Source organism: Prinia subflava, chromosome Z (genome assembly GCF_021018805.1).
Source record: "Prinia subflava isolate CZ2003 ecotype Zambia chromosome Z, Cam_Psub_1.2, whole genome shotgun sequence".
Classification (NCBI taxonomy): Eukaryota; Metazoa; Chordata; class Aves; order Passeriformes; family Cisticolidae; genus Prinia; species Prinia subflava.
This window is the reverse complement of record NC_086283.1, coordinates 13,696,754-13,724,154: the sequence shown is the minus strand read 5'-3', so window position 1 is coordinate 13,724,154 and position 27,401 is coordinate 13,696,754. Positions and strand designations below refer to the sequence as shown.

The 27,401-nt window shown below is 39.0% G+C and overlaps 1 protein-coding gene across 5 annotated transcripts in view; it reads left to right on the top strand.

Moving 5' to 3' along the window:
* Positions 1-27,401, top strand: part of CCSER1 (coiled-coil serine rich protein 1) — a 616,060-nt gene that overhangs the window by 46,581 nt on the left and 542,078 nt on the right. For 3 of the 5 annotated variants that reach the window (XM_063422971.1, XM_063422968.1, XM_063422973.1), the window contains exons 2-3: positions 21,895-23,253; positions 25,838-26,025. In XM_063422971.1, the coding sequence (XP_063279041.1) occupies positions 21,939-23,253; positions 25,838-26,025 (1,503 nt within the window). In that variant the 5' untranslated portion in view covers positions 21,895-21,938. Of the gene's footprint in view, positions 1-9,482; positions 9,526-21,894; positions 23,254-25,837; positions 26,026-27,401 lie in introns of all 5 variants that reach the window. The other 2 variants (XM_063422969.1, XM_063422970.1) reach the window with 1 other exon arrangement.

The following is a 27,401-nucleotide window of genomic DNA, read 5'->3' as shown; positions in this document are numbered from 1 at the left end:
TGGCAGGGGCTTGGAACTAGATGACATATAAGGTCTCTTTTAACCCATTCTGTGGTTTTCTGAATAGCAGAGCAACTTGTATGAAGTTAGTGAAAGATGATGAACAATGCAAGTGCTTCCAAATAAAGTGTTGTATTCCCTTAGACAGCAGTTCCCATTACAATTGCACCATATGCTCTCAGCAAGCAGCAGATGTACAGTCTAACATTTAGGCAGTGGAACTTTCCCATTTGAACGTTTGGGATAATACTAAAATAATGAATAATTAATCTTTGGCATTTCTAAGGCATTTTCGTTTTGTTACTATTTGTCCCCGCTTTGCTGTGCCTATTTGTTTCAGAAAGTCTTGTCGCTTAAAGATTTTAGAACTCTTATGTAGACATTTCCTTATATTTCTCCAATAACCCTGAAAGTTTTATCCATTTCAATGCTGGATGACTAGGTGGCTTTGCCAAGATCACACCAGGCACCACAGAAATGCAGAGGGCATCACTGGTGTCTTGGAGACTGATGTTTCTGTCAAGACAGCCACAGCTGCAGGGTCGATGGGGAGCTGCCAAGGGCATGGCATCTGGTAAACGACAAAGTGCCACCTTGAAGGCAGTGCTCAAAGATATTGTCTCCTCACTCTCTTTACCCCTTTTGAATACTTTATATTTCTTTAAGAAAGGGAATTCCAGGAAATGGATGTCAATTCTAGTATTCTCTGCTGATAGAAGGAGAATGCTTTCTGATACCATGGAAGGTAGGTATAAAGTAATGTCAGACCAGAGTGCAAGATAATGAAACCAGGGGAAAATACCACTGCAAGTTCTGATAGATCATCTTATGCTTGAAGTAGAATATAATCTGAGTTAAAAGCTCACTAAAATCAGCCTTACTTTGGGAAGTGGAAGGGGATTGACTAGCTATAATAGGATTCATTTTTAAATTAAATTTTTAAAACAGTTAAAATTGTTCCTGTCTTGTCATGTTCTTTAAGAGGGATCTTGTATTGTTTGTTGTGAGTAGTATGTTAACCTTTATAGCCTCCTGAAGAATGTATTGATTAACCTCCTTTATTCCATTCAGCCTTACAGTTCTATAGAAAAACATCCAATATAAGTATAATATGTAGAAATGTGTATAGTGTTTCCTTCGTTGGAAAACTGATGATCTTGTAACCTTCTTGCATTGCCCTTTGCTAGAGAGACATGTAGTCATATGGGACTTTAGTTCTTAAGTTCTTGAAAACAGCAGCAAAGCTGTAAGGAAAGCAAAACACTTTGCTCTTATTGACTATTTTTTAACTGTAAAAGCTTTTTTAGCAATTTTGTCAAGAGTGAAACTTGATCTGTTCTCTACAAAGTGTTGTTGTCTCTTTCTTCAGCTTATTTACAGTTCATTAGAAGTTCATGACCTGGTTTTTTTTTTTCCCTTTAATTCTGCTTAAGCCAATCAATAATTGTTGGATCTTTTCTTAGCAGTAATTTTGCAGGCTGATGTTTGATCTCTATCCCTTATCTAATTGAGGATGAGTCAATGCTGAAGACTCATTTCTTTGTTATGCACAAAGTTATGAAGAATACAGTAAATGGGGACAAATGGTAGGTGTTTTGTACACAGACAAACCTGTAATAGATTTATTTGTTACCTCTTGAATAATTTTGCCTTGTTGGGTCACTGCATTATTCAAAGTGTCTTCTGAGGGTGAAATACAAGGAAAAGTCCTTCCTTTGTTCAGTGATACTTCTTGGTGGTCTGGAGGAGTGATCAAAACAGAGTGAGTCAGCTGCGTTAATATTCTGTATTTTCCTTGGATATGCAGTTCTGGTGGTGAAGGCTGGGTATTATTTTCTTTATGAAGACGGTCATTAAGTTTAGCATTCAGCACGTCTTATCAGTTGATGTTGCTCTTGCTTTTTCTAATGGACTTGAAGGAGCAGCCACTCAAAGTCACTCTCATTTTGTTGTAGTTCCTAACATTATTCCAGATATTTTCAGAAGAAAATGCCATGCTTTTAAGCTTTTGTTTGCCCTGGACCTTCCTGACACTGCCTCTAGGGATGTTGACCTCATTTTTGAGTTGTCCAGTTATAAGATTCACCAAAATTAAGGGATTTGTTCTTCACTACCTCTGTTTTTCTACAGTTGTCTACAGCTGCATTCTTAAAATAATAATTTTTTGCTTCTTGAAAGGTTGGGGTTTTTTTCCCTATATTCAATCTCTCTGATGTCCCTCTAGGAGTTAAAAGTGCAAGAAATATACAAGCAATGTGTTGCTGCACTAAGCTGACTTTCTATTAGATGTAAACATGAAATCCTGGCCTCCAGAGGTTTAACCCTGACCATTACTAGAAAATAATGCAGTTTAATGAAAGTCTGTTTTGTTAAAGTTGTTGTGAAGGTGAGAAAGTTGCTCTGTCGTTAACTTTCTTCTCTGCTAAAGACACATGGTGTGATTCTTCGGATTGTCCTGTGAGGGCCAGGAGTTGGATCCATGATCCTTGTGGGTTCTTTCCAACTTGGGATATTCTGTGATTTTGTGACAGCCATCTGTTGACTTTTGCCTTGCTCTGCATTTTTGCAGAACAGTCAGATAGCTGTGGCCGTGAAACACATCTCTTTTTCTCCTGAGTCTAAATCACTTTATGTGATGAAAAAAGAAAGCACCTAGGCTTCAGATTTGAAGATTATCAGCTCTCTTACAGGTATGAAACTACTTGTCTTTAAAGTAATTTATTGAAGAAATGGTGTACCATCTTTTTAGAGGAGTAACCAGCTTTCATATACTTGAGTACTTTGCTTTCCTTATTAGCACAATATACTTAACAAAACTCAGAACAGTTTTTCTGGCAGTATTTCTCCATTTGGAGAATAGCAGGCCTCAGATCTTCTGTGTTCCTGACTGTAAATGCCTAGCTGACCTCAAGGCTCCCCTGGTGCTTTCTGCCAGAGGCTCCAGGAAGCTCTGTTCTCCCTGACTGTTGTGTATGTCTTTTACATCTTGTCTTGTCTAGACTGGTCACTAGAACTGTTTGATTTGTTTAAAGGCTTGTTGTTTCTCAGAGCCCCATGTGAAATTGTTCTTCTGGGTCGCTTGATAGAGCTGGCAATCAGACAGTCATTTGGACTGTGTATTCTCCAGAAACCTACAAGGCCTCAGAAAGCGTGTGTGTTTCTTCTAATTGGTGGATATACAGGTGTGATTTTGTTGATCACACCACTGGGATCTAACAAACTCTCTTTTACCATTTTATTCCTGTTCAGTCCCTTGACCTAACTTGTTTAATGTCAAAACCAGATTCCAGAAAGATTTGAGGTATTTTTTCTGTTTCTCAAAAGCTTTCTGCTGTATGGGGTACCACATGATGGTGTCAGCAGTTTACTGGGGGTGTTCCTGAGTTTCTCTTGTTCCAGTGCAGTGTGAATTGATCCATCGCAGATAGTAGAGCTGTGTCGCTCCCCTAGGGGTGGGGGATTCCAGGTAAACTGGGCACCCCACCAAGTGCAAGCGAGCTCCATTGCCAAAGGAATTGAGAAAAACACATTAGTGGTACCAGTTTTGGTGCAACACTAGGCTGCCTTTGACTTCAGTTCATGTTGAAGTGTGTCTAGTGTAGCAGCAGGTTGATTTCAGTCATGTCACAATAATCTACTGTTAATTGCTGTTCTCCATTAGACTTTCCCACTGGCCATATGGAACTGTTGCAGGCTGAGCAGTTCCTACTGACAACTCTTTGATGATCGAGTTGGTGACTCAGCTCATGGATGAGAGGCATGGAGTGTGGCTTGATGTGACATTGCTGCTGGTGCACTGTTATGGTAGTGATCAGTACCTGTGGTCCTTCAACTGTCAGTAACCCCTCGAGAGACCAGGCAAGGTGGACAGCTGTTTGATTTCCTTTGTCTCTGAAGAGTTATACAAGACCAACAACATAATTCAATGCCATTAGGGTACCCTTTGTACTGGTATCTGCCAGAGCCTTGTACTCATGTGTTTCTAATGTTCCAAGCCACTGGATCCACACAGTCCAGTAAATCCAGTTGTCCCTCATAACCTCTTGGCTGGAGGCAAGACCCCTCTAATAGTCATCATAGAATCCTTCACTTATATCTTGTAGAAATGGGTTAGAGTTCCTTTCTATAAGATCAAGAGTAAAGTCAGCTTTACCTCTCTGTCTGGGAAACTGCCTACTGCAGACTGGAGTAGCAGCAGTTTTCCTGAAGAAACTCCCATTTGGGATTGTTTTTCCCTGCAATTCATGTACCTATGTCTTGGGTTGATTTTCCATCCCAGTTGCTCACATCTCCGTGATGTCACAGGTAAAACCACAGAGTACCCTGTGGTTATAACTTATGTATACTCTGTCTTGACCAGAAATTGGATGAGTTTTCCTTGTCCACAGTGGAAAGTCTCAGTGATGGATTCCTACATCCCTGCATTGATTTGGCTAGAAGTTGGTCAAAGACACTGTTAGAGTACCTGTGACCTTGCCTGCAGTGTCCTGCCCCCCACCCCAAGCCTTGCTGGAGCTGTGAATGTGTGTCAAGAAGAGAAATGTCTCTTTCTCTTCCAAGTCTTTCCACATTTTTTTTGTCTATTGAGAATGTCTCCCTGCAGGTAGCAATGATGCAGGTGCCCTAGGTACCTCTTCGTCAAGTCAGGGTTTTCCTAAAGCCAGTAGATAGCTTATAGTTCTTGCAGGAGCAGTTGCCCTGGCAGCATGTTCCTGGAGAAGCTGAGGCTGTCTTTCCCATCTCATGGAAGGCACAAGGAAGGGAGCAAAATGCAAGGGGCAGCATGGCTCTCCAGAGGCTGAGACCTCTCCATCTGAATTTGGCCTCTCTTGGACAAATCCAGCCTGGCTGGGCTGCCCCAGGACTTCAGTAGGTTCTGTCTTGTTCCCCTTGTTTGTCAGCCTATCCTGGTTTCCTTTGCAGCAGCTGAGACCCTCCTCTGCCTCCTGGGGCTGGGCAAAGGGCTGGGGAGCTTTGATGCCTGCTCAAATTTTGTCTCCACGTGGGCTCTGAGCCCTTGCCCTCTGTGATGTTGGCCCAAGGCCGTGGCGGGTTGTGCCTAGCAGCCGCCTGGCACCGTTCCATCTGGCTGAGCCCGTCCCTCAGCGCTCTCCAGTGTTCCAGCTTTCCTGCAGAGGCAGAGATGAGCCAAACCCCGCCGAGCTGCTGCAGCAGGCCGCCTACCAGGCCCTCCAGGACCTCCCGGTGACAGCCAGCTGGGCACAGGAGGACTGGCTCCCTGTGCCTGGGCCATGCCGCTGCAGCTCCGGGGGAGGCACGTCCTACGTGAGCATGGCGCAGGCAGGACGGCTGGAAAGGCCAAGGCTGCTGGGGAGGAGAGTGGCTGTGGAGAGAGCTGTCTGTCTTACCTGACTTGTGTGTGTTGTACCTGGCCGTCTCACCTGACTTTTGTTGTGAAGAACTCAAAAGGGTTCTGAGTCAAGGACAAGATAGAGCACAAAAGTAGTCAGCTGGAGTCTGGGCATGAGAAAAGTCTGCCCCATTGCTTTAAATATGAGATAAATCTCAGGGCAAAATTGAGCCTGACCATATGAATCTGAGAGAATGTATGTATTTACTATTTCAGCAGGATGAAGAATTGTGTGTTTATGTTTATGCTGTGTACGTAATAAAGGACTGTTGGACTTTACTGAAGTTACACCTGTTTTTCAGCTGGCCATGTCTTCTGAAATTGTTTGTGATAGGATCTAAAAAGAGACTGAAAGAGAAGGCATCATAATATTTTATAGAGCGGTCTTTGGCTCACAGCCAACAAGTGTTGTAACCCTTGACATAATTATTAGAGCAATAATGACTTCAAGAGGTGATAGAGAGTGCAATCTCTGCCCTTCTTGATGGGAATTTAGGACTAAAGCAGAGATACGAAATTTATTGATATAATTAAGAGAAAAGTAATACAGCTGTAGTGTAATTTTCCACATGTGATGGAAATTAAAGAACTCTACCCACTTTGCAGCTGGGTTGAAGACAGAAAGAGGCACAGATATGATACATGATCTTTCAAAAACATTAATAAAAATTTAAAATTTCATATGTTTAAAACAACTACAGTCATTTTTTAATTGATTTGATAATTGGACATTAAATAAGCAATGGAGACAAACCCTTTAGAAGTATGTCTGATGGGATAATTTGGAATTCCTCAGGTGTTGCGGTGTGCGTTTCCCAGGACGCACAAGGCAGCATTGGGGTGCGACACATTTCCCCCCGGGGAGACTTTCCCTCCCCGCTCTGGACTTCGGTTGTCTCGGCAGTTGCTTTTGGGGCGCAGAGATAAAGCAGAGGCGAGACAGGTCTTGAGGTAAACTAAGGAGATTTATTACAGGTATAACTGAAGCATAACAACTAAAAGCTGGACCCCAAAGACCGGGAGCACATGTCCCCCGTGGGTTTTATAGACGGGGCGATACAAAGCAAACAACCAATGAGAATGCACTCAGGGAGGAGTCTAGGGCAGGGAATACAGAACTAGATCCAATGAGAATAGCAGAAGCAGTGTAATGATACAAAACAGCAAATGATATATCGAGTGAGGGAAGATTGGCAAGGAAGGTTCTAGAAACAGAGGCAGGGATACAGAGAATTGACACATAACGGCATGTATAATTTAAATCGTAACACACAAATGAAATAGAAAGCTAGCCTGAAGACTCAAAGCAAAAATCCACACCACAACACTCAGGGACTGTGATTTGCACAGTAGATTTGATAGGAAATGGCAAAAGTCAAAAAGGGAAAGACTCAAAGGTCAGTGATAATCCACTTCCTTGGGATACTCAGTGAATGTATATAGGAAAGTTTAAGACCAAGAAGTGTGCTCACCAAGAGAGAGTTCCTTTATTCTGTTAAGCCTTTTGCTTGACTATGGAAAGAAATCCTCATTTGAATTATAAATGATGAATTAAAAACTTAATGTTAGCATGAAAGAAGAGACTGTGGCTAACTAAAAAGGTTGCAAAATACCTATAGTATCTCTAGAGTCAAGGCAGAGGAGAAGGAAATCCAATTTCTACTGACTTCCATCAGAGGTCTATGTAATGTGTAATACCTATTTTTAAGACTAATTTAGAACCATACTAGAAAATGTTATACTATCACAAAATAACTGGCTTCTATGCTATCCTTTAAATTTCATTCTTCACCTTTGACTTTTCAGATTTGTTTTGTATTTGAATTGGAAGCTTATTGAAGTGTTGACCATATTTTCTTAAATGTGGGTGTGATTAAATAAACAGGGTGACTGAGACAGGACCTACAAGCATTGATCTAATCAAAAATTATACATGGCTTCTGAAATCGGAAGCTCTTTTTTTAATACAAGATATTTTTATCACCAGTTGAAGTACAAAAATTATCTTGAAGCTTATTGTAGCAGCATTTTCTTTTTAAGAAAAGGCTTAATTTCTGTTCAGTGTTTTACTCTTCTAAGTTGCACTGTCTGGTCGCTGTCAGATGCTGGAAGATTATTGCCTCATTTCTTAGACATCTCCTGCATGTGGTACTTGCCTTTGTGACATATGTTCTTGACAGAAAAAATGACGGAGATTTGCTGTTGTCATAGTCTGTCATCAATGAACATAAAGACATTGAATATAACACTCTGGGAAATTATCTCAAGAAGCTTGTGCATCTTTTTGCTATTGTCTGTGTAAGCTGTAGTCAGATAGAGTAGGTTTTTAGAAGTCTTTTTTGTCCCTTTGCACACAGTTGTGGTTTTTCAAAAGATCTCAGCAAGACTGACTGGTTAAGACTGGTGTGCATCAGATATTTTTGAATATCTCATCTAAGCTGGATGGCACAATGCTGTCACTAGTTCAATTTCTTGGTAATACTTTAAAAGTTCCAGAACTTTAATGCAAAATATATCCTGCTCTGCTAAAGCAGAAGGTTGGTTTGATGGTTCTGAATCTGGTGGTTTGCTGTCCAGAGGGACAGACCTCTCCCTCATTACTTCTGATCATATCCGCTCTGTGGACTTTAACTCCATCTCTCTGTGTTGTTTTGTTAGCAGTGTTTTTACAGTCTGCAGAGAGAGTCTGCAAGCAGGATGCTTGCTTAAATATGACTTTTACAAGTGCAAAATGACTGCCTGTTGTCTAACAAGAGCTGCTAGTATTAATATGCTTACCAACATGGTGAGACTTCCAGAGGGTGTGTGCTTGTTCCTCATTCATGCTATCTGTATTTTGGCTATTTGTATATGTCATCTGTGTATATCCTCACAAGAATAACAAGTAGGTCTACTCTATCAGGCTTCAGAACATGCTTTAAATTTTCAAAATAAGATTGCTTAATCTTACTACTGATGTTGGAATTCAGGAGATGTTGCTCTTTTGAATTTTGGGTGCAGTTCCCATCTTCTCACAGAACACTCCCTGTTTATGTGTTTAACAAGTAGCAGAGTGTTTTGGTTAGATAATTTTATCTTTTTTTTTTCCTAAAGAAGAATGATCAAGGAACACATACCATTTTTGGAAAATAAATTCATGGCATTACAATGAGAGTAAATATGCTAAGAGATCTGCTGTTACTCATTTCGTTAAGTAACAAGAATTCATAGGTTGGTAATGTCAGTGGCTTACAAGTGCATTAACTTGCCTCTTGGTTCCAGTTTGAAAGCTTCGTTATGTAACAAAAAGATCAGGGCAGACATGAGAATTAGAATATGTGGTGATCAGTAGATGTTTCTGTAATCAGATGTAAATGGGCTGTGTTTTGGGAATTTATTCACATGCTGTGCTGCAGTGTAGGAGGGCCTGGTTCAGCAGCTGTGTTAAGTAGTTCTAAACAGAAGATGTTTTCCCTCCTGGAGTGCAGAATCTGAATTTTGGTGCAGGCTTTTTTTATTTTTATGTTGCTCATTAAGGGACTTTTCTAGCACCACCCATCCCAAAATCAGTTCTGAGGTACCTTTGAGGTTCACCTGGAATATTCATTTGTCATTAGTATGCAAGGTCTCTTGCTTTAGAGAGTTATTTTAGCAGGCTTTGTGCAGCTGATAGCTTTTAGGTGCCTTTCAACGCTGCAGCTCTGGCAGTTGGGCAGACTCACAGAGGGGTTTGGGTTGGAAGGGACCTTTAAATACTACCTTGTTCCAACCCCACTGCCATGGGCAGGAGTACTTTTCACTAAACCATGTCGCTCAAAGCCCAACCCATCTTGGCCTTCAACACTTCCAGGGGCCTGGAGTGTTTTTTGAGCAACTTATTCCAGTGTCTCCCAACTTTCATCATAAGTTTGTTCTTTATTTTCAATCTAAATCTACATACCTCCACTTTAGAGCTGTTCTTGGTGTCATCCACAGACTTGTGGAGAGTGCACTTGCTTTCACTGTCTTTTTTGTTGATGAAGATCTTCAGTAACACTGGTCCCAGTACAGACTTTGAGGAATATGGTTAATGATGTCCATGTGAACACTGAGTTACTGACTGTAATGATTCATTTGTTTGCTTCACTTTCAGGTGCAGTAAAGCTTTCTGACGGACATTTTTCACTGTGAACAAGGTAGATCTAAGCAGAAGCATCTAAAATTATTGTCTGTGTCTAAGCAAATGTTTTAAATGGGAAAGGCCAGTGTTTATAAAACCAGCTGCAATAGGAATAATATTTTCTGCCAGGAGTGAGTTGGATCTTGAATTACTGTTTTTGCAACAGCTGTGAGACTGTACATGTATATTCACAATACGCCCTCTGATATTTGTAGGCAACTTTGAGAATGTGGCAGCTCTATTGTTATTTAATACTCAAGAGCTTAGGTGTGATGGAGTAAGTCATGACTAGACACTGCCATGAGTGAAAACTTAAAGCTGCCCAAAATTTTTAGCTGTGAGCTTGTAATTACAAGTTATGAGTGCTGATGTTGTAACTGAGATTGCACAGCCTAATTTTATGAATTTTCCCCCCTGTTAACTGATGTGTCTCCCTTGCAACTTTGTTACCCAGTGCTAGTAAAGCAGAGAAAATATGCTTGGGTAAAAAGAAATATGCGAAAACCACTCATCTCACTTATCTCAAAAGAACATAACTAAATCAGCAAAATTTTAGATTTGTGTAGAATCAGAGGTCAGGGATATACAAATGTTGGTTTCTTGTAAGTATACATGCAGAAATGAATGAATATATCATTCTGAATAATTTTTTTTGAACCTAATATTATTAGCCTTTAAATAATTACTGCAAACTGTTTACTTATTGAATTAATTCGGAAATACCCATACTTGTTTTTGTACACCTCTTGAATACATTCAAGACTGGAGACCTGCTGCATTTAGCTGTCTTTTAATCCGAGTTTTGTGTTCACACACAAGTGTGTGAAATCTGCTCTTCTGTCTCTGATTTTTGGAACTGAGAAGCATATGGTATCTTGGTTTTGCATTTCTTAGATCTTCTTAATTGTGCCTGCATAGCAATTAGGCTTGTGCATAAATTTGAGAAAATAACACATTCATTTGTTCTTAGTGTATAAAGTATACTGAGAATTCATTTCAGCTTTCACAATAACAGTAAAAAGCGCTCAGAACAGGACAACTTGGGTTACAGTTACTACATAGTTAATTTGACCCTTTAAGGTTTGCTTTACTTGTTTTTGGTCTTTTATTATGAAATGGCAAGACACAGGATGTCCAATTCATCCAGTGAAGGGGGCTAAATTATGTCTTTGTGCAGTGATTCAGCAAAGCACTTGGCGTTGTGCTTATGTCCCGTTTGAAGTCAATGGGATCACTTATGTTTTAGAAGTGTGCACTTTTAAGTGTTTTACTGAGTGGGAGTGAGATTATTCTCAAAGTCAAGCATATGCTTGGCGGAACTGAATTAGTTAACATCTATGCGCTAGCACAAGAAAAACTGAACCTTTTAGCGTGTTTGTTTAGAAAATCCTTTTTCTATGTTCCAGTTCAGTTTGACTGGCTCTGAGAGGATGTCATTATGCAGTAAGTCAGATACTGTGACTTATCTTTCAATGGAATTAAAAAATAAATTGAGACTACTTTAGGACTCTTCCTCATTCAGACATGGTTTAATCACCAAACTTCTCTTTTCAATTTTTGTCTCTTACTAACTTTTCAAATATATTTTGCATTTCTGCCATCTTTTTCTTTAACTCTCTGTTCTAGGCATTTATTTTCTCTCTAGGTTGAGAGGTGAGTTGGATTTGTTCCTTGAGTTTCTGAGCAGTTGTGTGTCTACATAGGCATCTCTCCTGTTGGGAGACAGGTCTCCAAATTGCTCACTCTGAATTGACATTAGAGGTTATTTCTGCCATCATTTCTCCATTGCTGTTGGCATCCTTGCTCACCAAATTTATGTTTCTATCTATTTGTTGATCCTTTGTATATGCTAAAATTGTTGGAGGCAAAATGTTGACTACAGATTTGTGTTGCTTAGACACGAAGGAACATGTTGTAAAGAAAGAGCAATTTGTCTTCCTACCAAACTTCTAGGCACGATGTAGTTATCTCTGCTTTCTGTCATCCCAGCCAGGAGGCAGAAGACAAATGGATTGCACCCTGCTAAGAAGTTAATTATTTGATTAGACTTTCAGGACTGGCATAAAGCACCCGCTCTTGTAAAAACGCTGTCACTTAGCGTCCCTGATGTTTCAGGAAGTCAGATTAGCTTTGGGAGTTATATTTGGTGATTAAGAGGAGCAAATGGTACCAACTGGGACATAATGATGGATCCTGATTAAAGCCTTTTAGAAGCTGTACAGTGGTTAACAGTGACAAAGCATACCAGAGACATCCATGAATGTACAGTAAAGAAATTCTTATATCTAAGGACTCTAAAATCTAAACATGAAGTTAAAATACCTATTAGGTTAAAATATTCCTGGTATTGTAATTCTGATGAGAGGGGGAGGTTCTTATGGCTCTCTTGGTCACAGAGTAGGTCACTGCTAAGTAGGGGAAACACAGCTGATGACTTCAAAGACCTTTACTCCTCCATTTATCACCTGGATATTTATGTAATACCTGGGATAAATGGAAATTGTGATATACCATCTTTTTGTAGAATTTTCTGTGTTGAACTTAGAGTTGAATACTAACATTAATGGAAGTTTGTATTGAGTTGAGACTGTAAGCTATGAAATGCCAGATAATTTATTCACATGTTGTGCTGCAGTGTAGGAGGGCCTGGTTCAGCAGCTGTGTTAAGTAGTTCTGAACAGAAGATGTTTTCCCTCCTGGAGTGGAGGGAAATTTAAATCTAAATTAAATTAGATGTTCATTTTCTGTAGAATTCTTAGAAACTTCCATGATGTTTTTGATCTCTTTAGGCAGCTCTGAGTTTTCAAGTTGGTTTCTTTTATTTCTTTCTGTGCCTGCTTTGTGGACTCAGTTTTATGCTTAGACTTTGTTCACCTTCAGGTTTCAAAATGAAATGCAGGTCTTTGCTGTGTGTGTATAAGCTTGTATGTGTGCATCCAGACATTACTATGGCACTTAGTTATCTTAAAGTGTGCTCTATTCAATGCTACAGATATGTGAGCCACTGTGTTTTTATGTTTGATTAACAATTTGCAATTAGAATTTGAGTATATGAATATGTTGAGTGGTCTGGAGTGTTCTTCTCTTTCATTGTTTTTATTAGCAAGAAGACAAGTGGAAATGAATGTGATAAATTTGATCTAGAAATAATTATAATTTCAGTATAAGAAAAGAGGTCTTGCCTGAGTCTTTGCTAAGGTTCATGGAAATCTTAGGTAGAATATGATAAGTATCATGATTTAGTTCCAAATGTACTGTGATTGGTTCCTAAAAATGTATTCTTCTTGAAAGTAGTGTCCAGTGGAGTACATCAGCATATGAAGAAATGTAAGCAGATAGTTTGCAATTAAAATAATGAAATTACACAGTATTGAGGATGGTAATTATGAATGTATTTAATGTTCATCCCCATGAGGCACACATCTTATGTGTGGTAAAAACTGCAGGGAACAGGAATCATGTTGTTCCCATTCATTAGAATTAGTAAGCTGTGAGTAGTTTGCCTGGAAGTTTACAGTCAGTCTGAATCCCCAGTCTGAGTGTTATCAGTTCATTTTGCATCACCAGATTTTTTTCAAGACATGAGTTGGGAATTGTTCTTTTCTGTTGAGCTTAGAGGAATTTGGAAAAGAGCATTGCTGTTATATTATTTTGTGGTAATGCAGTCAACAGCTGCAACTTTGCGTACTACAATTACTTTTTATTAATCAAAGGACAATTTGTAAGTTAAACTGCCTAGTGTTAGGCAAAGTTTTCACAGTTTATTTCATGAATGCTAATAACCACAGATGTTGTATTTTTAAAATCATTTCACTCAAAAGTACGTACTTCTTTTAAGACATAAGTGGTCCCATTGACTTCCATGAGACATAAGCACAGTTGATCCCTTGTAAGAGTTTTTAGTGCCCTGCTTTTTTGACTGTGAGGATGTGATGTAAACCATGGGTCTGTCTATCTCAGTGCTGTGTTAAAGCTCTAAGCAGACACATAGGGAGAAGGTGAAATGGAATAGAGGTGTATGGCTCTTCAGCACTGCATGATTAATGTGATTAATTTGCTAGAGTTTTATTAATTTTCATTGTAATCTGTAATGGGATTCTGTCCATGGTCAACATGAAAAAAGTATATTTAAAAAAAAAAAATATATATATATATATCTTGCTTCTACCTACTTAAATTACAAGTCTGTGTGCTGGGAGTGATTGGATCATACACATCCAAGTGTTGCTTTTATAAGAGTTAATGAAGAATTACAGATGGAGTGATTGAGGCTTATAAGGATGAAAGGCCAAATCATTAAATCAGTGTGATTCACTTCATTGGAGCGTGTTGAATTTACAGCAGCAGATGAGGATTTGGTCCTTTTTAATGCAGTTAAGGTCACACATTGAACCAGTGACAGAGGTAATAAATGACCCCAACCCTTGTTGTCCCTGTGGTTGTCATATACACAGCAGAGACAGGCGGCACTTGAGACTGAAAAGGAGCCAGACTGGGAAATGTGCAGGAAGCTTTATCCTAAAAAGTAAATTGCTGCTGACATTGGAGCTGTGATTCAGGAAAGTACAAGAAATAGAGAGAGAGCACTGAACAAAGACATGCAGCTCTGCTAGCACTGCATTGTGCTGAGACAGTTGTGAGGTGGTTGCTTGAAGTGAGCAGGAGACACAGATTTTAGAGGGAGCACGTTAAAGCTGAACTTGAATGGAGTACTAACTATGCAAATAAAATGGATTACGTTTTAGAAACCCTTGTGGTGTCTTGTCCTGTGAGACAGCAGAATATTTTCAGGAAACTGTTAGTTTTTTTGGTGTGTGTTTGTTTTCGTGGTGGTTTCTTTTTGGGAGGGGGTGAGTAAGGCAGTGCTGATAGAGATGCTTTGAATGCCTGTGGGTGTAGTAGCCAATATTGGTGCTTTGCTTCACTCTACCAACAAATTTTATGCACTGAGCAGCATGGAGCTAGGGATGTGTTATTCCTGGTATTTTCGTCGTGAGAATGCCAACTGCCTTGTGTAGTAGTGATCTGTTCCACTCGAATTCCAGAGCAAATGGTTGGCAAGAAGCCTCTTCCCCTCTTTATGTCCTGGGCTGAGGCAAATGATAGATCTGCTGGTTTTCAGTGTGCTCTAATGGGCATCTTACGCTTGTTTTTCATACATGAAAGAAAAAAATACCCTTGATTGTCTGCAGATAGCTTTTCTCTCTTAGGTAAGGTAAAGCACAGCCAGAAGTTAAATTGTTGCCTGTCTATAGACACATCCTCTATGTTTATGACTAAATACTAATATTTAGTGCAAAGTCCAAATATAATTATTTTCCTTAAAATATTATTTGAACATGTTTTTCTATTATCTCTAAGCACTGTAAAAACACGATTGTGGCCATCAAGAGTTGGGATGAGAGCAGAGAAAAATGTGAGGGAAGAAGAATGGCATTTGATCCTATTCAGTCCCTCCCAGTCACCAGACTGCTATCTATGTTCACCCAAGATGTCTCAAAATTAGTCCATTTCTCTTTGTCCCTTCATTATATAATTTCCATGTGTACTCAGGGACCTGTGTAAGTCCACTTCACTTGTTAAAAGTGAATAATCAATTGCATGCAAGCATATTTGGGGAAGATAAGTGGGGAGTTGAGGTCATGGCATTTGAATCACAAAGCAAGTTCATGCTCTTTGATGGTTGCATTTCCAGGTTATTATTTACACTTGTAACTGTTTCTAATGAAAATGTTAAATATTGTGAATACTGGATGCTGCAAGAAATGCATTGTACAGTTCTCTGGTATCCAGATGAGTGACAGAGGTAAGAGAGGTATGGTTTCTCCTCCATTAGAAAAGCAACACAACACACCATAACCTGAATGTGACTGCTTCTTCACTGTGGTATAGTCCTTACCCCATTTCTGACCTTTCTTATGTCTGATTGTTGAATGGGTGAAAGTTAGTTGTTTCTTCTTCACACAATCAGTTTTTTGGCAGTAGCTTATCCCAGCTCTTACTGAAGAGCAACTGGTTGCAGGGTGTATGTAAAGACTAGCAATAAGATTCACTTCTGTTATTTTGTATATTACACTGAAGTGCTTTGAGATAACCTTTGCTGTGTTACAGAGGCATTTGAAATAGGAGGTGGTTCAGATGTGAGAGAACTGTGGCCTCTAGGTTCCTGAAGATCAGTTACCCTGGTTCTCCTTTAGTACAGCCACAGTTCACATGGTACAAGTGAGATAAATTTACATACACAGTGATAATAAATGATAGAATGAGTTGTGCGTAACTTGTCTTATGCTAATGCTTGCCTTCTGGCTAACTTAAAGTCAAAAAAGGATACATAGCTAACTTACCTGTGGTTGTCATCTTTGAATGATTGTTGCACTTCTAATTTAATGACAACATTGGAAATAGCAGTTATGGATATATGAAATCACTGTCTTCAACTGGTACAAGACCAGTCAAAATGGGAGGTGGACTTTTGATGTATTTGTTGGCTTCAGGCTTCCTTACTGCAAATTTATCTGCTTGTTTTCTCTTTCATTTTCTGAAAGTGCAGGAGTATTTGAAAATAAAGATAGGCCTGGGCTGCAGAATGCAGGAAAATGAAAGAAATCTCATCTCTTGCCTTAGGGTAACTCAGTGTTTGGATTCTGTGTTCTTGGTGTTTTTTTGTTTTGTGTAGTGTTTTTTTTTTGTTTTTGTTTTTTTTTTTTTTTCCAGATATATAAAAGCTGTTCCTAGATATATAAATCTTTTTAGGCCCAATTAGTTTTTCACTATGGAGGGGAATAGGGGTTTGGAGTTGTACATGTGTGCAGTACAGACACACACAATTTCTGAAGGTCTGGTGCCCTGTGTTAGGTACTCTTTGTTGTTTATAAAAACTGTTCAGAAAAACTAACCTCCAAACAGGTGTGGATGTGGTAGGAGCTTATAAATTTCATGGTAAGAATTGTGACTGTGCCTGCTCTTCCACAGAATACACTCTGTAGCTCTGTACTACACTGCAAGGGTTACACGCACAAGGAAGGAAAAGGGAAGAGTGTTATTCACAGAGGCAAGTGGAGCTGTTGTTGTGTTAGAAGGAGTTTCAGTCATTTAATTTGCAAACCCAGGTTGTTTCAGGATCACAGTCCCTCCCCCTTCCTAGCTAATGCCTTCTATTGTTCAGGCATTTGGCTTTGCTGTTTTTTACAGTAAGATCCTATTAATTCGGTTACACTGTCCTTGGCGACTGCTAAAGCCCTGAGTATTTATCTGTATGGTGTTTATTTCCTTGCTTTTGTTTTAAATGTAAACTGATTTTTAATGGCTTTTTTAGACTCATACTTTATCCTCATGGACAGGCTTTAATCACACATGGTGACCCCCTGGGAGCTGTACAGGTAAAACCAAGTCACAAATGTACTAGAGAGACAAATAGTATTAGAACAGAATTAGAACTATATTGAAGGCAGTTATGCTTAAATGCTGAGAAAAGACAGTGCTGGAATCCAAATGATGGAAGCTTAAAAAATTTGGTGGGAGCCACAGTGTGTTACCCTATGGACTAAAGGATTGCATCTTACAAGTGTATCAAGTGCATCAGGATTTCTTTTGACTCACCGACAATTACAGATTTTTATTTTCATGTAGTTTTGTGGGTATCTGTAGTATCCTGGGCCGAATTTCATTTCTATGTAAGGTTGCAGCCAGCTGTCTATAGGGACTGTGTCTGTGTGGTGATCCTTGCCTCCTGCAGGATGGTAGTGCTCGTGTGAGGGATGGAGGCAGGATATTCACAGTGTAAGATGTGCATCTTAGTCCTGTGTGTTCCACTTTATTGTATGGATCCCAATTCTAAGCAATAAAAAAAATGTATCATCATCCTTAAACTATGAGTGAAGCCTAGAAATAGTCCAGATGCTTATTGAGATTCTGCTCTTATTTAAGGTTTGAGAGCTTTCAGCTGTGTGTCATGTCATCTCCCAGTTTAAACTTTGATAGCTAATTCAGTTTTGGTTTTTCTGTGGAAGATATTGTTTAATATTTCTTGGAAGTGCATCTTTAAGGAGAACCTCTTTAGAAAAGCTTTATTTAGAAAGTATTGGGAGGTAGTAGCAGATTGGTATTATTTATCAAGGGAGTGTTTCTCCTCCTCTGCACTATACAGTGTTGAGTAAATGTATTGTCTTTTGGTGTGTACATGTAATTGCAATAATGGTGAAGTTCACAAATAATTTTGATTCCTAAATTTTGCCTCAGAGGCAATGAGAAACGTAAAAGACAGAGACTGTTGCTTTTTCATATTTGCAGTTCCAGAGAAAGTAGACCCATGGCTCCATCTACTGGAGTTCAAAACCAGAAGCACAAGGAATTGCTGTTTATTGAAAGCACATAGTTCTGACACACATGTGAGAGTAGCTGCTAGGCAGAAGCTGAAATAAAAAGTACTGCATTTTATTTTTAAGTTTGTGAATTGATGCAGTAGATTTCTTGGGAAATATTGGTGTGATATTTTGACAATTTTGCCTGTTTTAACATTTGCGGTTTTTTCCTGCAGTTACATTCACTGTCTTAAAGTTGAGCAATATGTCTATTTTTACAAGATATAATAATATATACAATACAGAGCTGCTTGTATAATTTTTACTCTGTGCGTTTTTTACAGTCAAACAACTTCTGTAGGCAAGATAAAGGCCTGATATTAGAATATTAGCTGGATGGTTCCTCCAAAGATCTCCTGTAGTGAAAGAATAAGGCCAAAGTATAAAAAACTTGACTTCTTGATTTTCTCTGGCAGTTAAATATGTGACATAAAGATACCTTTGTGTTTAAATTGCATTTTGCAATTGATCTTGGTGCAGACCAATATGAAAGGAAGCTATTTTCATCTGATCAACTTCTAAAATTTCTGTTAAGAGAGAAAATATGCTCACACTTAGTTTCTCATGTCCGTTGGTCTGAGCACAGGAGCTCAGAAACTCTGAGCTGTAGCCAAGCTCTTGAGAAAGAGAAGATTCTGAAATACTACTCTGCCTGCAATTGTTTTCAAAGCAGCTTACCCGTTCTCTATCATTATATCAAACTCTGTCTTGTGTAATGCTAGCTCTAAAAATGTGCATCGGAAATCTATTCCATAAAAAGCAAAAAATTGTCTTTTTCAGCACTGAGTAAACACTTCAGTTTCAGCAATAACAGGATTGTAGAATTCAAAAGTACTACCAAGTAATGATTGTGTAATTGATCAAGATTCAAACCTCCATACAGAATAGCATGGCTGTTTTCTTGAGTATTCTCTTTATGTGCCAATATACTCTGTTCTAAATAAGGAGCCTAAACAAAAGTGTCTTTCTCTGCTGTTTTCTTTTTCCTCTATTAAAGATTTTAAGAATGATGCTAGTAGGGACGATAATTTTAGATAAAGAAAATTAATGGTTTTGTAGGGGAGATGTAGCTGGAGTGAATTTCACTCTGCAAGGGTTACTGCTGTAAAGTTGTAAGTACAAATACTGTTAAGTGTGAAGACTGAAAGGAAACAGCTCCTATATTAGCCATAATAGGACATATATGGCAGTTGATAATTCCTCTCCTGTAAGCAAAAAGGTTAATGGAAAATCAAATTTAATTAGCATCTGAAAGTATTGCTATCTCAAAATTTGTTATTTTTCCTTGTGTTGCAAGTAGAAAAGTTGGCATTTTAACTTTGTGCTAAACTTCGGCAGTTTAACAGTGCAAAATGTGTGTGTATATAAATGATACATAATTCTATTAGATTATTAATATTAAAAATATTAGAACGTTCACAAAATTCAAAGAATGTATGGACATAGGCATGCATATATACTGGTATATTTACACAATGGTATATGCTTTAAGAAATGTTCTCTGATAGCTATTGTAGACCTAGAAAGAACAGTATATTGTACTTACTTCATGTTTTATGGGTGAGGATTTCTGTTGCTTAGACAATAAGAGGAATGCTGACAGTTTGTGTTCTTCCTTCAAGGGACAGAAAAGGAGGAATCAACTGAATAAATGCCATTTTGTTATCTGCTGCTAAAGGCAATGCCTTCTATTAAAATTTATTACCACCTGGAAGGCCAAGGCTATGTTTAGTCAGGGTCGAGCCTTTGGAATAATCTCTTATTATTTAGACACAGTCTTTGTATTCCTAGTGCAAGTTACAGAGTGTGATTTTTGCTCAGTTTTCTGCTTCCTTCTGCTCTCAGCTTGGAAAGTTTTGTAGTTACAAACTAGGATGGCTTGTTCTTCAGTGAAGTGACAATTTAGGCTGTGGGAAGGAGAGAGAACAGTGGCAGCAAATGTTTTATATAACCATAAAATGTCTATAGAGGTTTAATGTATTTTAAAAATACTTTGTTCATCTACTGCTATTGTAAAACTGCATTCTAAAGTCTTTTTTTTCAGCAATTATCTCTCCTTAAAAATACAGGGAAGAACCATCACAGTCTCTAGAAATCTTGTCTGTATGTGCTTATCCATACGTACCAGTAAGCCTGCAGACAGAGATTCACAACAGCCAAGAAACCCCAACACAGATAGGGTCTTGAAGGGGTTAAAGAAAGCAGAAATGCTTGAAGGGGAAGGATGAAGAGAGTTTCGTGTGGCTTTCAAAAACCCATTTTCTGTAGGCAGAGTTGTGGACAGGTGATCAAGCTGGGATAACAGCAGCTCCCATGGGAGCTCACAGGGTGTCAGCTTCTCTGCACTCTCCCCCCTGCAGTTGCTCTTACACAGTGGTCTAAATGCAAACTTTCATACGTGTCAGTGAGATGGAGCAGCTGGCTGTGCTTCGGTTCACTGGTAAATGTAAAGTTTATTCTGGTAGATACGTGTGGTCCTGTATTGCCAGTTTTGCCCCAGTCAGACTGGATTGGAATTGGGGTTTCAGTCACAGAACCTGGGCGTTGTCTAGGTCAGGCTTTAGCTTGCTATCACCAGAGAACACCAGTGATTTCGAGCAATTAGTGACTATTCCCAAGCTGTTTTCCTCATCCTACTTGACAAAATTGCTTATTGATTCCTGGTGCTTGTGAATGTTCAGCGTAGAGCTGTACTAGCATTAAAAAAAAATGTTAACAGTAGAAAAGTGCAGTCCAATTTCTAGTCAGAAATGGTTTTGAATTTACTTGTTACTCTTTTTTCACAGTTATATATATTAAATGTAGTTTTATTAGTACTTAAATATTCTGTTTCCAGTTATATATGTGTGTGTATATGTATGCACTACCTAAATGTATACATAAAGCTTACACATACTTGCTGTACCCACATAAAACATATTAAATTGCTCATTAGATGAATTACTTTGTTTTTGCACTTGACATACAAACATTGTCTAGACAAATGACTTGGGGTTTATTTTTATGTGCTAAACACCAGCAGCTCACAAAGTTACATTGGGGCATAATTCTTACAAGCCTCTAGTGTTCTTATGATTATATATTGCACATTTTTATTGCACTCTCTCTGTGGTCCTGTCTTTCACGGTGGCAGTTTATTACAATGAGAACAAAAAGGAGATGGAACTGGTATATATTTCATAAAGATTAATATTCTTCCAGTACATCTACAATGCTGAGCAAAATAAGTTTTGCTTAAATATTTATAAAAAAAGCCAAGTGCAGGAAGCACTTCTCTCTAATTTCAAAAAACATGAAAAATTAGCTAATTATAAGCAAATAGGCTGTGAGAGGATTTCAGAGAAGTATTCAAAGGAAACATTACAGTTCAAATCTAGAAACATGATCCCATATTTTGACAGTAAATTCCTTGAACTTACAGTTCTTCAGGAAGAATTTTTGGTGTTGTGTATTTTGCCTGGACTGCAATGCCATCATTTTCTGTGCTGCAAAGTGATACATACAGCCTTTAGCAGAAGCACATACAGTAATTAAAATCCGACTGAAAGTTCAGTGAAGATTGCAAAATTTAAATCCTCTTCTTTCTTGCAAAAATCTGAGTTTTTAGAAATACAAAATAATAATTTGTCCTACTCAGATCATGAAAAATCAACTGTCTTCTAAGAGCACTTACAGTTTATAAGACAAACTTAAAAACAAGGACAATTGGGTATATATTTGTGTAGCTTTTGGCATTTAGGTTTTATACCCTTACCCAGTGTAACAGTATACAATACTGTTGTAGGATACCATATATAACATTGTATCTTTTCTGTGTAGATTACTTTAGCCACGTGTTTGCTCAGTTTTCAGTGCTGGCTATTGAAAGCACTTTTGAATGCTAAAAGTCTTTAGTAATGTGCATGCAACAAATTGATGTTGACATCTCATGTGTTTAGGGTGACTGACAAATCTGTTTGAGTAGTCTTTGAGGCTGAATAATTTATCTTCTTTCCCCCCTCCCCTTTATTTTTCTGTCATCCTAGGTTATTTCATTGGCTGTGAGGAACCACGGACCCTTTGTGCCCCGATGGGGGACTCGGGATCCAGACGATCGACTCTTGTATCTCGGTTGCCAATATTCAGGAGAAGTGTTAACCGGAGACACGACTCCCTCCCTTCCTCACCTTCTTCTGCCAATGCCATTGGTATCCACACCTCCTCCCCATCCAGCACGAACTCCAGCTCAGGGAGCACAGGAAAGCGCCGGAGCATTTTCCGCACTCCTTCCATTAGCTTCCATAACAAGAAAGGGAGTGAGCAGAAGCCTGACTCAGCGAGTCAAAATGTTAACATCTCAAATGGTGCCCAGTCCTCTCTTAGCACTTTTCAAAAACTCAGCTTAGACGAGCATATAAAAAGCAGGGGAAGGCATTCAGTTGGCTTTGGCAGCTCACGGAACAAGAAGATAACAAGGTCTTTGACAGACGATTTTGAAAAGGGAAAGGAGCCCTCAGCTAATAAGAATGTCTTTATCAATTGCATAAGCTCTGGGAAGAATGAGGGTGATGATTCAGGCTTTGCAGAAGAGCAAAGCCGATATTCTGTCAAACAGTCCACACGAAAACTTCTCACTAAGTCTTTTTCATCACACTACAAATTTTCCAAACCAGTTCCAGAGAGTCAGTCAGCTTCCTCTGCGCAGCAGCCCAGGTGCTTGCTGGAAGTTAAATCCTACGTGGAAAGCGAACCTGTGATGGCCAAGTCGTCTCCTCCGTGCTCGGCTGAGACGACGGAGTGCGTGGGCAGCTCCCTGCAGTCCCCGCTGCTCTCGGCTGACCTCACGGCTGCCCAGACCCCCTCGGACTTCGTCGCTCTGACCGAGGACTCTGTTTCGGAGGCTGATGCCTTGCCCAGCAATGGGCCTGGGGCACTGCTTGCAGAGGATTTCGGCCATAATGTCTCTACCTCTCAGATCTTTTTTAATCCTGCTACTGCTCCTGGAAGGGAGACAGATGCTGTGCTAAGTACTGGCCATTCTGCTGGTGTATCTCCTGGGAGTCATGCAAGCTCATGCAGTGTGGAATCCAGTACCTTATTCAAAACCTCAGTTGCTAATCAAACAAAAGTACTGTTGCAAACCAATGGACTACATATTAATGATGCCAGGCACATAGAAAAAATTAACTCAGAAAATGCACGTTTAGAAACCTTGACATTACAGTGTAGTGAAGAACCAGTGACTCTCTCTCCAAAGGCACGGGGGTTGAGTGGGAGCAGAGATGAAAGCACTCCATCCAAGCACATGAGAGACCCAACTCCTGTAGTGGAGTCTAGGACTATTCCATGTCCTGAACCTCAGTCCTTTAAAACACAACAGAGTTATGAATCAAACTATCCTAAAGGTACGTTTCACGGTTTTTTCATTTTTGAGTTTGGTGGGTTTTGGGGGAGCTGGCTTAATTTCTTCTATAATGATTGTTTTGTCATAAAGTGTTTTTTAAAATTGGAAGCGCTAGCTATGAAGTTCAGAAAGTAGAAATTGTGTCTTCTCCCAAAACTGTAGGAATTAAAGGCAAAGTCTATGATTTTTTTGAGTTGGATTTTTACAAACACCCATCAGTGCTGTTTGTGGCTATGCTTTGCTTAATAGAATATAAATTAAGAATGCAAGTACTGATTCCCAGCTTGCATTAGAGGCTGAGACCGGGATTTCTTGAGGCATGGTGATTTTGGATTTTAGCCATTGGGTTGTATAATTTGGGATAGAAACATCACCAGAGAAACAAATGTTCTTGTAATCTGATTACGGGAAATAATGCAGTTTACTTTATATTTATATTTCTGGGTTAAGAAATTTCTAGAGTCTTGCTTTCTCTATTCAACTGCTGTTATAGACCAGCTCAGAGTGGATATTTTGTCAAAGTATGAGCTATCCTGTCTCTGCTTCCATCTGAAATAATTGTCCAAATTCTCCTTTTGTCATCTATGAAACTCAGGGAGTTAATTACCATCTAAATTTCACACTGGGTTTTTAGTTTATGAAGAGTAATTTGGAAATACTAACAAGATTAAATGGAAAGACTGTGCCTAGAAATCGCAATCTATAGAGATACAGATAAATAAGGCACCAGGCCCTTGAGTGAAGGACACCTGTCAGAAGGCATTTATCTCTGACAGTTTATTTTCTCAAGCCAGCTGAATGACTGGTGCTTTCTAGCTTAATCCTGAGGCTGTATGTGGTGGTCAAAATTTGAGAGTTAACAAGACAGCATTTGTAGTGTTTGTATTAGAAGATGGATGACAGTAAGTGTAAACTGTATGAATTCACACCCATCATTTTGTTTGGCTATTTATCTAGGCATGCAGATTATAAGCAATCAAAAGAAATCTTGCTTTTTGAATTAATTATTATTTGCTGCTAGGCTTAGTTGGATGTCTTGTACAAAATGGCAATAGAAAGTCAAATTAATCCACTGAATTAGCTTTCACCAGAGGGCACCTCTTTCACTAAGAATTTCAGTCACTTTAGGGAAAAAAATATTCATATTTATCTATATTACTGGTCCTGAACACTCAGTTTGTCTTTCTTGACACATTGTCTCGTCTGTGAATGAGCTCTTATTTCAGAATCTGCCTTGCAAGAGTACACTGCAGAACACCAAGTGAGCAGCTTGGATGAATGCTTAGAAATACCCACTGCATTTCAAACTCATGCACTGGCAATTGGATATTTAATCTGTATTTCAATAAAGTGACTGAAGGGAATTGAAATCGTGATAGAAGGATTTTTGTAAATTGGATTCATGTTCACAGAAACACTGGAGCTAATACTGCACTATATAAAAGTTGATGATTAATTGTTCTGTTTTTTTAGTGCTGTTCAAAATACTTTTTTTTCTGGTGTTGTGAAGAATGTATTTCAAATTAGAAATTGGCCAAGTGTACAAAGGAACCACTGAAAATAAGATAAAATCCTGCTGTGTGAAATGAGTCAAATACAGAGAAAGCTTACATGGCATTTAGTAAGATATAGTTATAAGTACTTATACCTGTTGCTAACAGACTGGTTTGAATGTGTGGTTTTCTAAAACAGTATTTAAACCTAGATGTGAATACAAAGTATTTCTGTGCATTTTCTTTGATAATAGATATTTTCTATTCTGTACCTGGTCTCATAGCTGATATCATTATAGATAGCATTGTGAATGTGACACTACTGTATGAACAGGTTTGATGTGCCATATATTTCTTAGTATACCTTTATGTATTTTTATGTGATATGGATGTTTTTGAAAACCCTTAGAGAAATGTCTCTTCTGCAAAATGCAAAAAAAGATAAGATTTTCTGTATGTGTGACATTTATTATGCTATTGCACTTTTATCTTTCCCCATCTCTAAATTTGCTCTAGCATGTCAAAATGTATTTTTTCTTCTTCTCTGGTGTGTTATTGTTTTAACTGGATGGGGATTTTGCCCACTGACCGCAGGCTGAGTTTGGAGGGTACAGGTGTAAGGCTAAACTAGGAAAATGAACAGAAATGGAAACCGATGTACATCCTGTCGCATGGAGGGCTAACAAAATTGTCACCTGGCCCTTCAAAAGCTGGACTTGCCTTTGGGCATTGGGTAAGGCAGGTTTGGTTTTGGCACCACCGGACAAGTGATAGTTTCTCTGGTAGATTTTACTTTCAGCAATTTGGAATTATCCTATGTTTAGGGGAGAAAGAAAAGGATGGAGCAAAGAGTCTTTCTGGATTCTATGAGGAGCCCTGGACTGGGCTGTAGTGTGCCTGTCATTGGGGCTGAACAGTGAACTGGGGGCCCAGGTGACACCTTTATCTAGATAAGCACAGTTTGCTTTCCAAAGAACATTCCTCATGGAATTTCTCAGTGTAATTATTTCAAGCAAAGCATTGTTCTGATTAAGCAAATATCTATAGAAAGCAATTCCCTGTAACAATTGCTGATTGCTGTTCTCTTTGTAGTTGATCTTGTCAGTAGCCTCAGTCCATACCGGGAAGGCAGATTTGTTGAGAAACGACTGAGGTCCTCTTCAGAAGGCACTGCTGGGGGCAGCCGGCTGATCATAAAACCAAAGGATGGAAATGCAGAAGAGCTCAACAGCCTAAGGAAGCAGAGAGCAAGCTCGTCCTCTTCCAAGATGAACAGCATGGTGAGTTTGATCCCACACGCATAGGTTTGTTTTTCTCGGATTGGTGTAGCTGTAGTGAGAAGCAGACACTTCACAACTAACAGTAATAAAGAGGGCAGGAGCTGTCTCAGGCTTCCGAAATGTGATCCAGGCTCAGCTTCAGGTATTAAAAGTACGTTTTTGCAGGGTGTGGTGCTGTGAAAAGGTTTGTGGCTTTTCTGGGAAGAATTTCTTGTTTACATGTGTTAGGAGATTTGCTTGTGCTGTTAAAGCATGGAGCCTTTCATGTTTCTCTGTTTTTGCTGGAAGTTTGCATCCAAATATCAGTGAATAACATGTAATTTTTCAAAGCCAGAAAGAACATGATGACATTTAAAGATGCTGTTTCACGTAGGTGTACAGAGCATTAAGCAGGTGGAGCTCATGCCCTAAAGTAGTGGTTGACCCTGGCTCAGGCCTGTATGCCTTTTTTGGGTTGTTAGACCCAACTGTTAGGTAGATCTCTGTGTTACTGAAATACTAGGCTACACTGATGCTGTAGCACTTTATTCTGTTTAGCTCTGTATTAATGATGGAAGTGAGAAGGTGACAATCCATTAAAAACAGGAAGTAGGTAAAGTGTGGGTGGGACTAGGTGGTAGTCTGACCCCTTCTTCATGTTTTGTTTGTGAAATCTATGAGCTTTTTCCCCCATGCCATTAGCAAGATTGTCCACAGATTGACAGGTTTTGCTTATGCTTATTGGTATTACATTCCCAGACCAAGGACTTCTAAAACAAGATAGAGAGCATGCTCAGCAGTGAAGGTAAAATTATTCCTGCTTTCCCCCCACTACAGATAATATGGTATTATCTTTCTATCTTCAGAAAATAGAAGCTTCTCTAGTAAAAAGTGAAGTTTAGGAAGTAAATCAAACAAAACCAAATCTGAAAACACACTTTGCTACCCCACAAACAACCAGAATACAAAACAATAAACCAGAGTTTTCTGGAAGCAAGAGGAAAAAAAAATACAAAGAAATTGAATGTTTATAATAACACATATTTGAACAGTACAAAGGCTTCTTCAAAATACTTGTCACAATCAATTCACGTTTAACACCACAGCAGCAGATTGCTACCAATGAAGGATGCTAATGAAGAATAAATACTAGGTAAGGAATCGGTGTTTACTACACAGAGTGTTATAAAAAGCTGACTTCTTATGTGTTTAGAACAACATGAGTCACATGGTTGTCTGCATTCATTTTGTTCAGTTCTGGAGAAAAATGAACCACAGACATTTAAGGGATGGCAAATCCCTGGGGGAGAGCAGAGGCCCCCGTTGCAAGGGCAGCATTGCTCTGCAGTTCTGCTCTGTGGCACTGAGTGAGCAGCTGTGGCTACAGTGCCGCTTTT